At 44.2% G+C, this 16,195-nt stretch overlaps 1 protein-coding gene across 2 annotated transcripts; it reads left to right on the forward strand.

Annotated features, from left to right (window-relative positions):
• Positions 1–102: 102 nt before the first annotated feature.
• On the forward strand, positions 103–16,043 carry NFRKB (nuclear factor related to kappaB binding protein). 2 transcript variants are annotated; one of them, XM_065040382.1, is made up of 26 exons: positions 103–354; positions 1,358–1,538; positions 1,953–2,154; positions 2,245–2,372; positions 2,785–2,959; positions 3,130–3,231; positions 3,355–3,428; positions 3,809–3,893; positions 4,337–4,517; positions 4,684–4,792; positions 5,240–5,366; positions 6,258–6,323; positions 6,582–6,661; positions 6,746–6,789; positions 6,902–6,962; positions 7,785–7,959; positions 8,146–8,252; positions 8,691–8,814; positions 9,232–9,311; positions 9,903–10,123; positions 10,223–10,499; positions 10,817–11,035; positions 11,177–11,962; positions 12,612–12,718; positions 13,469–13,604; positions 14,222–16,043. In XM_065040382.1, exons 2-26 carry the CDS (start codon positions 1,386–1,388, stop codon positions 14,345–14,347), a joined length of 3,945 nt encoding a protein of 1,314 aa, XP_064896454.1. In that variant the 5' UTR covers positions 103–354; positions 1,358–1,385; the 3' UTR covers positions 14,348–16,043. The 2 variants fall into 2 exon arrangements, with proteins under 2 accessions (XP_064896454.1, XP_064896455.1); XM_065040383.1 differs by having other exon boundaries at positions 6,905–6,962.
• Positions 16,044–16,195: the final 152 nt, after the last annotated feature.

Here is a 16,195-nt window from a genome sequence, read left to right on the forward strand (position 1 = left end):
GTCGCCTTTTAAATGTCCTTCGTCGTGATGGGCTCTGTCGCGACACAACCCCGCGGCCCTTTGCGCAGGCGCGGCGGGAAGAACGCAGGGTGCATGCGCTCTCCACCGTCGACTTCCGCCTTCCGGTGCGGGCCGCGTGCGGGGGCTTCCCGCCCCCCCGGCCCGGCCCGGCGCAGCGGTCGCCGGCGGGGCTGAGGGACCGAGGGGACACTGACCCGGGAACCGACCGGGGACCGACCCGGGGCCACCCAGCGGGGATCGGGTGGTCCGCCAACCTCCCCGGGCAGCCCCGCGGCGGGGAGACCGCGGGAAAGTGCGGTCGCGTCGGTGTCGCTCCCGGAGTCAGCGCAGCGGGTATGAGACACGGGGGGTTCTGTCATGTTTTTACTCTCCGACGCTGTTTCAGTGATTTATTTATATTTTTAGGTGATTTATTCCGCGCGGTTAGCGCTTTTTTCTCCCTGAAGAAGCGGGGGGCGGGCACAGCTCTGCCCAGTGGTGCCTGAGGGGAGGCGGGGGCTTGGTCCTGTCAGAGCTGCAAACCCGGCCTGAGAAGTACCCAAACTTAGACCTTTTGCTCATTAAAACCGCCTTCAGGATTTAAATACAGTTTTTCATGGTATTTAGCTCTATTGACATGGGGTTTTTGCAGGTGGGAGGCAAAGCAAGATGGGTCACAGGTACCTTCCCGTCTGTGCATGGTGCTGAAACGAAGAAATAACTGCAGAGTTAATTATACTTAACAGTATAATTAATTAATTAATAATTAATTAATTCTTTATTTTGTCAGCGCTGGGGATCATCTTCTATGAGTGTTCCAAAGACTGGATGCTTTTGCGTTGCTTATATTCACATAACGATTACAGATGCGTTACAACTTCTGAAAATTTTGACATACACTCCATCTATGCTAAGAAATAACTGATGACGTTAGTTATAATTGTTTAGTTTCTCACTTGCAATGCATCTATTAATTGCTAGTTAAATACAAGCTGAGGACTCTGCTTCTAAACAATGTTTTACTTCATCTTCTGTCTCCGTCTTGTTGTGCAGAAGTATCTAAAACTTGAACAGTATCCCCTGGTTTTACAGGTGGTCAGAAAGAATGTATCACGTCACTTGGTTAATGATGGGTACGTCTTTTGTAGCCTAATCACAGCATACATTAATTTAGCAGCTTCTCTTCAGTATGCACTGTCTGGCAAAGCATTTCTTTATTTTCATGGCTATTCTTGTAATTAAACAACAAATTGACGCTATAATACCTTATGTTTCTTACCACCCAACTACACTTTCACAAAACATGCCCCCCCCCCAGCCAGGGATGCGTTAGACTTGGGGATTTTTGTTTCCCAAGGGTTGTGCCGCCGCGTCTCGGGGTGAAGATGGACTCCCTGGAGCACATGCTGACGGACCCGCTGGAGCTGGGACCCTGCGGGGACGGGGACGGGGACGGGGACGGGCACGGCGGGCGCATCATGGAGGACTGCATGCTGGGGAGCACCCGGGTCAGCCTGCCCGAGGACCTGCTGGAGGACGTGAGCAGCGCTAAAACGCTTTATGTTTTCCGATCCTTGATGAACTGTGTGTTGAACTCCTTTTGCGGAGCTTTCAGAGCAAACTGAAAAGAGAGGAAACCTTTCTGACTGTCTTAGAAAAGGTTTTCAGAAGGGCTTGGATTAATCTCAAGGAAACATCTTATGAAACCGTTATTATGTTCTTTTTCTAGATAACAACCTCTCTTATTTTAAAATTGCCTTTAAGAAGGTCTTGTTAGTTAGGAGTTTTGAATTTGTTTTCTCATTGCTAGTAGTGTCATTAATTTCCTCACCTTTCCTCTATTATTTTCCGCATTTGGCGTGAAACAGTCTCTTGCGTTATTTAAAAAACCGTTAGGGCTACAAAATCATCATGGATGCATTTTCCTCACTATGTTTTTTTGCCTTCTTTAGCCCGACATCTTCTTTGAAGTTGTCAGCTTGTCGACGTGGCAGGAGGTGCTGACAGACGCTCAGCGAGACCACCTGAAGAAATTCCTGCCCCACTTTCCTGAAAACAACCGAGAGCATCAGAGCAAAGTCATCTCTGCCTTGTTCAGCGGTGAAAACTTCCGTTTCGGAAATCCACTGCACATCGCCCAGAAACTCTTCCGGGGTCAGTGAGTGTAATAAACTGTATTTTCTGGGTTAAGTTCTTGACTAGAGCTCGATGAAAACTCAAGTATTTTTTACCTCTTTCTTACAGATGGACACTTTAATCCTGAAGTTGTGAAATACCGGCAGCTCTGTTTAAAGTCCCAGTACAAGCGGTACTTGAGCTCTCAGCAGCAATATTTCTACCGGCTGCTCAAGCAGATCCTCGCTTCCCGCAACGTGAGTGCCTTCGGAGCGTGATCCTCGCTTTCTTGTGCTCTGTAATGAATCAGTTGTCTTGGTATTTGAGCATTCACAGTTCTCAGAGGTATTTTCCTCTAATGAATGCTGCTTTTCTGGTTTTCCGATGGCCTCTATAACATGAGAACACTAGAAACATTGTTAAGTTTGCACATCTCAGGTTTTGAAACTCTCATAGTTCTCGCTTGTGTGTATTATCTTTTTTCTATGTCTGCCTTGTCCCCTTCGTCCCACATTTGCCCCGTTACACCTTACTGTCCTATCAACAAGTCATTCTGCCTTTGTTTTCTACTCCAAACGTTAAACTTGCTGAAAGTGAGTTGAGCTTCTCTGTTCAAGTTTATAATGCCGTAGCTGAGATCGCTAATGTCACTTGTATTTCATCCTTCAGTACTTGCTGGATTTAGCCAGGAAAGGAGGCCCCGATGCGACCCTGAGGAGAAGGCACATCCCACCAACTTATGACACAGAAGAACGAGACAGACGGACACATCGGCGCTACTTGAAGATTCTGAGGGAAGTGAAAGAGGAGTGTGGAGATACCACCTTGTCTTCTGATGAAGAAGGTAATGACCTGGACTGAAGATTTTTGAGGTGTGAATGGAGAAAGACAGATTTTTTATGTGAGGACAGTGTCTTTGATAGAAGAATGGAAACTGGGCTCCAGCTTTATTAGCTGTGATCCAATGAACATGGAGGAATAGAATTTCTTCCTTTATTTCTTTCTTTATTTTAGATCTTAGCTCCTGGCCTCCAAGTTCTCCAGGACGTTGTCCGAGTCCACCAATTCCCCTGAGAGTGATCCCCACATTGTCAACCCTGGACATGAAAACAGCAGGTGAGAACCAAACTAGGGGCCGATACGGATTTAGGAGTGAGAGCTACTTTGAGACCTCACAAGAAATTAGTTGGAAAATCTGTCGTTTCGTGTGAAATCTCTGAAAGTTTTTTTTTGTTGCAGACAAGATAGAACTTGGGGACAGTGATTTGAAGATGATGTTGAGGAAGCACCACGAGAAACGAAAACGGCAACCTGTAAGATGTCAAGAAGTCTGGGGAGTCTGACTGCAATTTATCATTTAGTCTGTTACCTGTAAAGCTCAGGGCACTTCTGAGTGACAAAATGATTGCCACTTTTTACGTGCAACTCGCAACCTGTATTTACATGTCAGCATATATATGCAATTCCTGTTTACGCTTATCTATTTAGAAGGATTTTATAATTCTAGTGTTGTGTTTTGGAGAGAGAAAATTTTGGATTTCAGGATTAGAAGACTTCTCAGTTTTTATTGCAGTAAATAACTTTATAAGCTGATCCCGGGTAAGTTTGGGGTATCTCAGTACTTAGTTATCTTCTGTGCCCTTAACACTTTGGTGTTTCCTAATTTTAATTTCTATCCCATTGTCCCGTGTAGGACCACCCTGATCTGGTGACGACAGATGTGACTCTTGAGGACATCATGACTCGAGTAAATGCTGGCAGGAAAGGTTCCTTAGCAGGTCAGTGGCTTGGACGCGGTGTTTGTGCACTGGTGAATACTTGATATGATCTGTGTGTGCAAAAAGCGAAGGGTAAAGGTGGTCTTGATAGATTTTCTGTGTCCTTTTGCTGGTCACAGAGCTGGCTAACCACTCTGGGCTTGTGCGTTGTTCCCTTTCAGTCTCTCACAGGCCACTCCACCTTCTGCTGAAGGTGCTTCCAGCTAATTTATGAATGTTAATTTCTATCTGTGCTCTGGTTTGAAAAATAAGGCTTTTCTGTTAAAACAGAGCATTGAGGGGAAAAATAAAGTTTTGTGGAAATGACTGGGAAGATGCAATGAAGTATGAATGAGTGCACACTACATACATGCTTCTGAATATATGTTTAAATGTATAGTTTGACTCTCATTAAAATGTGATAGGAAGCCTTCTAATTGTTCTACTTTTTATTGTATCTAAAGCCTTATACGACCTTGCAACCCTCAAAAAAAAAGTGAAGGAAAAGGAAGATAAGAAGAAAAAAAAGCTAAAGGTTATTAAATCCGAGGTGGAAGATTTGGCTGACTCGCTTAGCAATGCGGACGGAATCCCAGCCATGTCTCAGGATCCTTCCCCCATCGTTCTGTCTTCTGTCAAAGAGGAGTAAGTACTCCAGAGGGCCCTGGGCGCCTTGCACGGATGGAGAGAGCAGCTCAGATTTCTGTGGGACTCCTGCAGGTTTTGTGCAGCTTGGGATGTGGGAAATATGTGTTGTGAAGGTGAATATTTCCTCAGGGAACTTACTCTGCTTGTCTTCTTTCATTTGAAGACCACTCGAAGATATGAAGCCATGCCTTGGAATAAATGAAATATCTTCCAGCTTCTTTTTCCTGCTTTTGGAGATCCTGTTTCTGGAAGGACCTGCCACTCTATCTGTGGTAAGGAACCACCCACTTATCTAGGGCACACAGGCTCTTACAGCCATGTAATAGTGATTTTTCACCAGAGCTGTCCTGCTGTAGATTATATTAATATGTAGATGGCATATTAAAGAAATTAAACCCTGTGGGAGTACGTACCACATTCTCGTTTTAACATGTTTCATAAATTTAGTCAGTTGAATCTCTTAAGTCTTTCCATAGCTGTTCTTTAGATCATGGTTAGATGTATTCTGTATATTAAGGGCAGAGATGGTGAGGAAGTTTTTCCCTCTTTTCGGTGTCTGCTGTATGAAATATGGTTACTTTAAAAAGTCAGGTGGTTTTTATTTCTATATATAAAAATCTTCTTTTCCCCTGGATATGTTTAGCTGTTTTGTTTTCTGTTAAAACAGCCATAGTTTAAAGTGTGAGATCTTTAATAGAATATTTCTTTTTCCTCTCCAGCTTGAAGATAAAGTTCTAGATTGGCAATCTTCTCCTGCCAGCGCACTAAATAACTGGTTTTCCTTTGCCTCTAACTGGTCTGAACTGGTCTTACCTGCCTTGCAGTACTTGACAGGTGACAGCAGAGGTAAGAATGGCTGTTAAAAATACTAATGATGCTTGTACCTCAGTTCTAATTAGTGCTGGTTTATATTATAGCTCAAATCATCTTTAATTCATCACTACAAAAATTCATTGTGTTCTTGACAGCGTTTCTTATCGCCTACATTTCTTGATTGTGGTAAACTTGTTTTGCATGTGGATGGTAGATAAGATCCAGCTTGATTCCTGAGTATATGAAAATGTGTGTGAAATTGCCTCTAGACAGGCAGTTTATCCTGTTTAGATCATGCGCTCAAGGCAGGATGTTTGAAGCAGGAAGAAATCAGTCTCGTTCTGGTGCGAAGACATTGTGGTTGTCTTCAGAGATAATAAAAAATAAACCAGATGATGCCCTGAGCAATCCACGGAAAACATGAAGTTGACCCAGCTTGACCTGGGCCTTAAAGCAGCTAAATTTCAGACATTCCTTTCAAACTAGATTAATCTGTGGTTCTCATTTGCTTAGTGGGAAATTTTAAAGGGAGAGAGAGTGGAGGTTGTAGTGGCTTTTGCAGCGTGGATACTTCATGTTCCCCATATTGCTGGTGAATGCTGTAAATCCTGAACTTGCATCCCTTGCACCCAGGAATTGTCACTATACCGTAACAGTTCCCAGTGCCTCACAGCATGAACTATGACAGTTCACGTGACAGCCTGTAGATGAAAGACTCATTATCCTGTTCTGTTCTTTTCTTGTGCTTGCACTGTTACTCTGAGATGCTTACTTTCCCTTTGGGAAGGTATAAATTTAGAGATGCACTCACATAATCATGTAAGATGCTTTCTCTGTCATTACGAGTCTTAACAGCTTGCATTACAATATTTGGGGGGTTGGACAGTTGTATGATGTCTCTGACATGCACTTTTTTCATTGTAGATGTTCCATCCAGCTTCTCGCCTTTTGTGGAATTCAAGGAAAAAACTCAGCAGTGGAAATTGCTTGGTGAGTGTCTTGTGCTCTTGTTTTCTCTGGAACTTTCCTTTTAGCTGGGCAAAGATGTATTTTGGATTTGAGGTTTTCAGAAGACATTAGTATCAGCAGCAGACAGAGAATAAGTGAGCAAAGGTGCTGGGTTGTAGATCTTTATGTTGCTGACCTAACTGTGTTTATGTCACCCTTCAAATCTGTCTGAACACATTCATATTTTCTACAGACCATGCCTTCTGATTATTCAGACTAATAGTTAATTTCTTGGACTAGGTTCTTGCCAAGATCATGAGAAGGAATTGGCAGCACTGTTTCAACTCTGGTTGGAGACCAAAGACCAGACTTTTTTCAAAGTGAGTCAGAAAATAATCACCTTCTAGCAGCAGAAAACCTGACTGAGTTAAATCCAACACTGACGTTTCTCTGTTTTTCCATAGGAAAATGAAGACAGCTCAGATGCCACAACACCAGTTCCCAGAGTGTAAGTATATAATACTGCTGGACTTACTGATATTATCAAATGCTTTCAGAATTTGTTCAGAAGAATTTGCAGGCTTGTTGTTGCTCAGAACTGATGGTGACCTTTGTTTCAGAAGGACTGACTATGTAGTCCGACCTAGCACTGGAGAGGAGAAGCGCGTGTTCCAGGAGCAGGTAAGAAGCGAATCTTAATTTTAAATCCACATGTTGAAACAGTTGGCCACTAAACCAAGAAAATTTGTAAGACAGTTTTGTACTCTGCAAGCTTTGCTAATGTAAAGAATTAATGTGTTTCTTCTGCCTTGAAGTAGGTATCTTGGCCTCACATAACAATTTCTAATAGTGCAGCCTAGCTGCTTACTCGAAAACCACTTCTACTTCCAATGGCTATTGGGCAAAATTGATTGAAATCAGTATTACCAACCTTTGTATCTCCTCTCTCATCCTCCAGCACACAAGGATGACTCATCTCTGTAATATTTTTGGGGTGTGTATGAGTACAAGCAGCAGGTGGCAGTTAGTGCACCCATACACTTAGTTATCTTGTCTGCAGTAGCTGCAAGTGTGTATTACAGGTTAAAGACATGCTGACAGTTCTTCTCCCTGGGTACATGTGCTGTGTCCATGGTGGAATATCCAAGTTCAATTTTGGAAATCTCTTTTGGCAGATTAGAGGGGGAAGAAAGGGTTTGTTGTTGCTGGGGGAAGGGGTGTTTGCTGGGCAGAAGGTTTAGATCTGACACCTCTCTAGTCTGTGCAGCTGCTTAATTTACCTAATATGTTGCACCTGCACACTTCGGGTAAGAAGCACTTTGTATTCTTCTTGAAGTAGTTTGTGCTTGTCTTGATCCAAAACTACTTTATACAGCAATATTTGAGCCTTTAAATAATAAAAGAAGCCCTTCTCTAGAGAGCGATGATAACTGAAATGTAAAATAACTTGACTTTGCTCTACATGTTTCCTGCTAAATTCAGTCCTCTTGTTTCCAAATACAGGAACGTTACCGTTACAGCCAGCCCCACAAAGCTTTCACTTTCCGTATGCATGGCTTTGAGTCAGTTGTTGGTCCCGTGAAAGGGGTGTTTGACAAGGAAACCTCGTTAAACAAAGCCCGAGAGCATTCTCTCCTGCGCTCAGACAGACCAGCATATGTTACCATCTTGTCCCTCGGTAAGGTGACAGCCAAAGAAAAGGGCTCCCCTGACCCTCCAAACAATGATTATTTTAGGAAACTACATTATTAGTGAGCAAGTATGCACTATGAGAGCAGGGATAAGAGAACAATACTGAAATGTATCTGCTGAATACAACTATCTAGTTACAGCTGCAAGATTAAGCTCTGATTTTGTATTTCAGTTCGTGATGCTGCTGCTCGCCTTCCTAATGGAGAAGGAACTCGTGCTGAAATCTGTGAGCTGCTTAAAGATTCACAGTTCCTTGCTCCCGATGTCACGAGTGCTCAAGTAAGTTGGATGCGGTGTCTGATCTTAAATAGATTCTCATGAAAACACACCGCACAGTCCTGGGTGGTATTCAGTGGCTAATGCCAAATAATTTTTTATGCTGCTTTGATTAGCATGTGAGAACTATGTTTGCTCTGGTGAGCAGCTGCAAATCTGCACCGAACTCTGGATGATGAAAAAAACAGCTAGAAAAGCTACAGAATTAACACTGTGCTATGTATCTGCTCGCTCTTTAGATTGAGAAAGAGTGAATTATCAGAGCTTTCAGCTTTGGTGGCAACCAGCAGCCTGTGCTGCAGCATCTCTCAGTTATTACTCAGATGAAAATTGCTAGCAGCTTACTCAGGTTTTATTGCAAATAGGATTACTTTTCTTTTCATAACCTTTGGCTAGTCCGACCAGGGATATCTTGTAATTCTGTGAATTGTGAACTTCCAGGTTAATACTGTTGTTAGTGGTGCTCTGGATCGATTACATTACGAGAAAGATCCCTGTGTGAAATATGATATTGGACGCAAGTTGTGGATCTACCTGCACCGGGACAGGAGTGAGGAAGAGTTTGGTAAGCCTGGTTTGGTGATATCTTAAGCATTGAAAATTTTTGTACATCTCCTGAGCTTCTTTGGTCCGACTGGATATTGAACATTAATTTGTCAGTCTTGCTTTCTTCTCTAGTCAGTTTGCTAATGTTAGCCCATCAGCACTTAAATCCAGTCTTGCAGAGAAGTGTATCAGTTTCAAGTAGTTGTTTGAAATACAGGATCTCATGTACAAGAACTGCAGCTGTATGCACATTCACAGCTTCTTATGTGTCTTTTTTCAGCCTTTTTGGCTAATTTAACTTGATATTTTTCTCTGCACTATTAGATGACTATATGTGTCTGATTTCTTGTCTGAAGAGGAACTTACAGTTCTGAATTTGCCTCTTAAGTAATTTTGCTTGCGTTCAGGAGCTCTAACCATCAATTTGTATTTGCAGAACGGATCCACCAGGCTCAAGCTGCTGCAGCAAAGGCCAAGAAAGCTCTTCAGCAGAAGCCAAAACCTCCAGCTAAAATGGTAAAGTTATTTTGCGCAGGAGATACACGCTTTACTTAATCCATAAATTCTGCATCCATAGTGGCTGATGAAAATTGCCGCCTAGTTGAGTTACCAGTTCATGATGTTTCCATTGTTGTCGATCTCAGCAGAAAGATTAATGGAATTTGTTTGTGCTCCCTGTCAAAGGACTGGTCTTTCAGATCTAGATTTTGAGGTGAATCTGTAGCAGAGTGCTGCTCTCCCCTTGCCGTGCTGAAGCTGTCAGGCTTTGGATGTCTTGTTATTGTTATTGTTACTGATATATAAATATTCATAAAGTAGTTGCTGTTGGCAAATTAACCAAGGTGAAAATCTGCACGTTATGAATGTTTGTCACTGCTGAAATGCACTTTTCCCTGAGAACAGGAGCAGCCAAACAGAGCGGCCAACAGAGTAGCACCAGCCCATTTGTGGCTGCAGTTGAGGAAGGCAGACAGTTATCTCTGATTTCAGGATTTAGCACCAGGGCGTCGTTCATAACCATACAGAACTAGGCTTAAAGTGCTCAGAGTGCAACAGTCAGACCCAGTTTTTGTGCAGACCTTCATGCTTGACGTGGTTTCTTTGCAGAAATCTAGTAGCAAGGAGAGTTCTGTGAAAGCTCTACCCAGCAGCACATCAGAGCCCAGCCAGCTGAGCCTCAGTGACTCCAGCATGCCACCAACTCCCGTGACTCCTGTGACACCGACTGCGCCAGCATTACCGGCAACGCCGATTTCACCCCCACCGGTGTCTGTGGCCACCAAGAGCGTATCGAGCGCTGGATCGGAGCCAGCAAAACCCAGCCAAAGGTACTTCCTCTGTTTCATACGTTGCTCATGAATGTTACGGGTTCTTTCTCAGCCATTTTCTATAACTTTGCTCACCTACTGGCTTTATCTTTTCCGTAGTGTTCTTCTGGTATCCTCCCCTACCATGCCGCAGCTTGGGACGTTGCTTTCCACAGCCCAGAGTTCACAGACGCAGCCGGGGCCGCAGGCGGTTCCTCCCCGCGTGGTAAATCACACCACGTCCTCGGGCCTGCCGCAGGTCCGGGTGGTCACAGCCCAGTCCAGCCTCCCAGGTGTGTCTCAGCAAGCCCCGGTGGTAACCCAGCAGCAGCAGCCTGCATCGGTGCCTCAAATCCGCGTCCCAGCGACAGCCACGCAGACCAAAGTGCTCCCTCAGGTGAGTTTGGCTGCATGGAAGTGGTGGAGTTGTTCTGATTTATAATCTGGTGACTTCTAGTGTTTCAGTATGGTGCACAGGGATTATTTGCTCACTCAGAACATGCAGTAACTGCAGGGCTGGAGCATAGAAATAGTTGTGCATTAGTAATATTGTTCAGTGCTCCTTTTTCCTGCCTTATTTCTTATTATGTGTCACCATTAAATTGTGCATTGCAATAAAAAGTCCATAGAACTTGCAAGCCGTAAGTCACGGGATAAAAAGTCTGTTAGTATTGTGTTAATCTGCTCACAGGCTGCCTCTTTGTCTTTCCGTAGGCTGTGATGACTCTGCCGGTAAAAGCCCAAACCAGCCCAGTGCAGGTGCAAAGACCGGGGAGCTCGGTGATAGGACAGACGGGCATCACAGTGACAGGACTGTCTGCAGCGCCCAGTCCTGCTGTAAAACCAGCAGCCAGCTCTCCAGGCAGTTCTGCTACAAGCACCTCCTCTACCACAGTCATCCAGAATGTAGCCGGCCAGAATATCATCAAACAGGTGAGAGAGAGTGGGAGAGACAAGTGTTAGCATCGTGCTGCTTCCATTCCCACAGGAACAAACAGCCTGTTAGAAAATTTTACTTTGTTTTTGACTTGTACTCTCCTGGTTTGATACAGCCGTTTCTTCGATCTCTTCCAGGTGGCTATTACAGGACAACTCGGCATGAAGACCCAGCCTGGAAGCGGCATCCCGCTCACGGCGACCAATTTTCGGATCCAGGGAAAGGACGTGTTGCGCCTTCCGCCATCCTCGATCACCACAGACGCGAAGGGACAGACTGTGCTGCGGATCACCCCGGACATGATGGCCACCCTGGCCAAATCACAAGTCACTACCGTCAAACTGACTCAGGACCTCTTCACAGCAGCTGCGGGCAGCAGCACTGCTGGGAAAGGCATCTCCGCGACTTTGCACGTGACGTCCAATCCTGTCCAGACCGCTGATTCTCCAGCCAAGACCAGCACGGCCACTTCAGCTTCTTCAAGCCCGGCTGGCAGCACAGTGGTTAAAGTGACTCCAGACCTAAAGACTGCAGAGCCGACAAGCTCTGCTTTCCGACTGATGCCCGCACTGGGCGTGACTGTGGCCGATCAGAAGAGCAAAGCCATCACGACAGTGGCATCTACGGAGGCCAAGCCAGCTGCTACGATCAGAATTGTGCAGGGGCTGGGGGTGATGCCCCCAAAAGCCGGCCAGACGATTACTGTAGCTACTCACGCTAAGCAAGTCCCCTCTTCCTCGGCAGTGAGCGTGGCCGGCACGGTCCATACCTCGGCTGTCTCCTTGCCCACTGTGAGTGCCACCGTGTCCAAAGCGGTTGCCGTGGCCTCGGGAGCTGCAGGGACTCCCATCACGATAGGCACAGGAGCCACCACCGTGCGGCAGGTACCCGTCAGCACCACCGTCGTATCTACGTCCCAGGCGGTAAGTAACGCTCAGCTTTCTCTGGAGGTGCATGAGAAAGGGAAATACTGAAATACAGTGATGGTTTATGTCTAAAAGCTGCTCTTTACAGCCACAAAGGCTCACATTTAATAGAATGTGGGTCTGCAACTAATTTAATGGTGTCGGAATTGTAGCTGAATAACCAGAAAACACTCAGATATGTCTTCACTTACCTTGTGTTGTGAGCAAATGAAGGAAACTTTGCGTATCTGAAGTCCTACCTTGTGCCTCACACCTCCAAAATTACTTCCTTTGGAATTGTGTCAGAACTAGAAGCGCTTATAACATATTAATGTTTTTAACCATATTCCCGCTTTAATGCCATTTTAATGCCCAAAGCTGAAGGCACCATAAACTGTACCGTGAAAGCTGAATAAGGATAAAAATCATGAATGGCTGTAGTGATCCTTCCCAGAGAAATACTGTGGTGCAAAGATGATGTGGCTTTTCATGGCTCAGGCAGCTGTGAAGTGAACTTTAATGAGCCTGAAATGGAGCACAGATTTCCTTAGCAAACCCGCTGTTGGTTTCTACACCCAGGACTCCTAAAAATCAAGCCGAGTGGTTTAATTGCATGTTGGCAGCAGCTTCTCTGCTGAACTCCTCACGTGTTCTTCGACTTCTCCAGGGTAAACTACCAGCACGAATAACGGTGCCCCTGTCGGTGATCAGCCAGCCGGTGAAAGGCAAGAGCGTGGTGACTGCCCCCATCATCAAGGGCAACCTCGGGGCCAAGTGAGTATTTCACGTCTGGTAGTTCCGTTGTGGAAATAGGCTGGGGAAGATCTGTGTTTGATAGATTCCTGGGGAGCACACGAGCAGAGGGTGGAACAGACTTGGAGTCTGTTAATAGATCTATTAGCTGCAAGAAACAGAATGGATATGAGAATAGAGTCTTTGTTTAGGTGCCCTGAGATGTTTTAGCAAACACACTGAAGGAAAAAAATGGTTTTTGCCGTGAAAGCAGCTATTAGATTAGTTTGGGTGTTTCAGAAAGAATTAACCAGGTGACATACCTGAAAATAGATGTAATCTGAAGCCATCTTTCTGTTAAAGAAACTAAGGAAGTGTTAACTGCCTCAGTGAAAATTCCTCTGGCATTCACGTACTGAAGTCATTTTGTTTATTCTTCCATGAATTCTCGTAGTGTCTCCCTCAGTTAGTATTTCCAGACAGAACACTGTGTGCTCGGCTATTTTCTGCATCCCTTGAGAAGTGTTCAGGTCTGATCAGACGAACCCAGTGATATGCATGATCCAGAATTAGAGGGTTTAATTCATGCAATAAAGGAATTCTCTGTCATAGTGATTGACATAAACTTGTCACTTGTGTATTTGACACTTTTCTGGGGGAAAAAATACACTGCTTAAAATCATTAGTAAATTAGCTAAGTAACTTTAATCTCCTAGCAACTGAAGAACAATTTGTGAGTGTGAAGGACCCAGCCTGCTGTTCACTAACCTTTCCACAATTCTCTTTCCGTAGCATCAGTGGATTAGGTAGAAATATCATCCTGACGACAATGCCAGCGGGGACAAAACTCATCGCTGGGAACAAGCCAGTGAGTTTTCTGACTGCACAGCAACTGCAGCAGCTGCAGCAGCAAGGCCAGGCCACGCAGGTAACAACACCTAGAAATAGAATGGTATTTGCTTTTTTATTACTTAACATCTCCGTGAGGACTTTACATTTCATATGTGGGCTTCCGTTAAAAGTTCATGAATGTAAAACCAAAAATCATGTCACGAAATGTTGCCAACTACTTGAAGACTTGGTGTTTTTGTAGTGCTTTGTGCTTTGGCTTCTGGAGGTCACCATTTCTTGAAGAAATTGCATCACTTGTGTGCATATCTACCTGTAAATTTAGTGTTCAGTAATTTCAAAGAATTAATCTGCATTGAGAGCTGCTGCTAACAATTCTCTAGAAGCAAAGTGTCCAATGGATCCAGATTCTTCTTTCTGAAAACTTGTAAAAGCAGCCGACATGTATTTTTTAGTTCTTCCTCCCTGATCTTGGAATCTCTTGCCACGATTTCACATAACCAGTGGACAGAGTGATCTTTTTGTGACAGATTCTGTTCTTGCTGTGTTTTGGTGCTTGGTCTTGTTCATATAACTGAATTTTTTTTGGCAGCAGAGGCAGATAATATGAAAGCGCTTCCGAGTGTGACACGAGTGCAATGTGTCACCAGGTTGTTCTTACCATGAGTTGAATGTCATTCTTTCCATTTCCAACAGGTTCGGATTCAAACTGTTCCAGCCTCCCATCTCCAACAGGGAACAGTGTCTGGCTCTACTAAAGCAGTTTCCACTGTGGTTGTGACAACAGCTCCATCTCCAAAGCAGACCCAAGATCAGCTCTGAACACTGGTTTGAAAATGGGTCGCTCTCCAAGAACTTCCCTGAGCGTGTGGTCATCCCCCACCCAAGCACCCAAGACTATCTAGGCACAGTCCTGGTGGGACTCGACTGGATTCTGTCCCCTTGCTTGTCTGGAGTCAACAGTGTCATGTCTAGGCAGAAATTCTGCAGCAAAAGATGCTGTACCTACAAACCCAAATGTTTCAGTCCAGATCTGTAAAGCCAAGTCATTGATCATTTAAGAAATATCTTCCTTTTCTTTGTTCTCTTCCCATCCAAAGGGCTTTTTGCAGTTCCCATTGCTCTGGGTTTTGGGTTGTAGACAAAGTAGTTGATCTTGGGTCTTCCTTAAACAAGGAAACTTGCTTGGAAGGGGTAATTCAGACGCTTTTCAAAGCCATGAAGAAGATGCCTCGTTTTGCTGGAGTCTAGAGGTCACGATTTTATATAGATGACTTAGGACATGGTGGCTTGGACGCCAGAGTTTGTAACATAGCCTGGAAGTAGATCCTAAACACATTCACTGTATTATTTATAGACATTTTCAATACCTCTCTGCTGTCTCTGGGCTCAGAATTCTTTTGAACAGATACCACTTCCACATCAAATTTCTGTCAAAGGCAGGACGGGAGTCAAGACGGTTTTTTGCTGTAAAAAAATCTAATAACCACAGGGAAGAGTGAGAAGTGGAAGAGAGACAGAAAGTCATTGTATGAGCAAGGCAAATGGGAATATTCTGGAAAGGAAAAAGAAAGTGTTCACCAGAAGGATCTTCCTTTTGTTTTCCTCAGCAAATAAATCTTTTAATCAGTCAAACAAAGCCTGTAGCTTGTTTTAAGAGTTTGGAATATGTTTTTAAATATGCCCAAACTGCAGTCTCTTGGACCCAGAAGAAATATTTTAACTCATGATCCTGGCCGTCAGTTTTGATTTTACCTTTGCAATGTTACCTCTCTATGTGAATTTGTTTGAATTTTGCACGTACCGGAGATGAATTCATGGCTCTTCTGACATAACCACGAAGCTTTCTCAGAATGAGATCAGATGACACGTTGGACCAGGAGAAAAATAAAGGGCAGAAAGCCTTACCGATCTCTCCGCCATCTCCTTTTGGTTTTGTACAGCTTAGTTTTGTGCACAATGGTTATCTAGTTTATCAAGGGCTAATAGATTGTCCATTGTCTGTGTAAGATGGTTCTTTTCAACCTGTTTTCTCTTGTAGTCTTTAGGTTTTTTAACACGTAGTTTGCACTGAGTTATACATTACTGGAGGTAATCTATTTCAAGAATAGAGGGTTAGAGGAAATCGGGTATTTCAGGAAAAGCGCTGGCTGCAAAGTGTTGAATAAGCAAGACTTAGCGACAAAGGAGACAGCAGAAAGGATGTGGTTCGGGAGGGAGGTGAGGATGTTCTTAAGTCCTTTCAGTTGTGAAGTTAAAATAAGAAATTAAAGAGACTACAAGCAACTCCCTGGTATAGCTTATGTGAAAGAGCCTTGATATGCAAAACATCATCAAGACAATCCTGCTATGTTGGTTCTGTTCATAATTAATAAAGTTCCTCAGTGTCAAAAACTACGATCAAGTGCTGAAAGGTGGTTACAGAGTGAAGCCTCTTACATTGCTGCGAATCCTCTTGCTCTTAACTATGGGAATTTGTCACTGGACACAGTATTAAAACCAAGAAACCTGCATCTAATCCCATGAGCGTAGTGTGTCTCAGGTTGTTGCTGCTGAGTTTCTGAGTCGGCTGTTCAGCTCCTCACCATCTCCTTTTTTCCATAACGCTTTGCTAAACCATTGGCTTTGCTGAAGCCTCTTGCATTTGCCTTTGAAGTCTGGGATTTTTGG

The sequence above is a fragment of the Columba livia genome, chromosome 24 (genome assembly GCF_036013475.1).
Source record: "Columba livia isolate bColLiv1 breed racing homer chromosome 24, bColLiv1.pat.W.v2, whole genome shotgun sequence".
NCBI lineage: Eukaryota > Metazoa > Chordata > Aves > Columbiformes > Columbidae > Columba > Columba livia.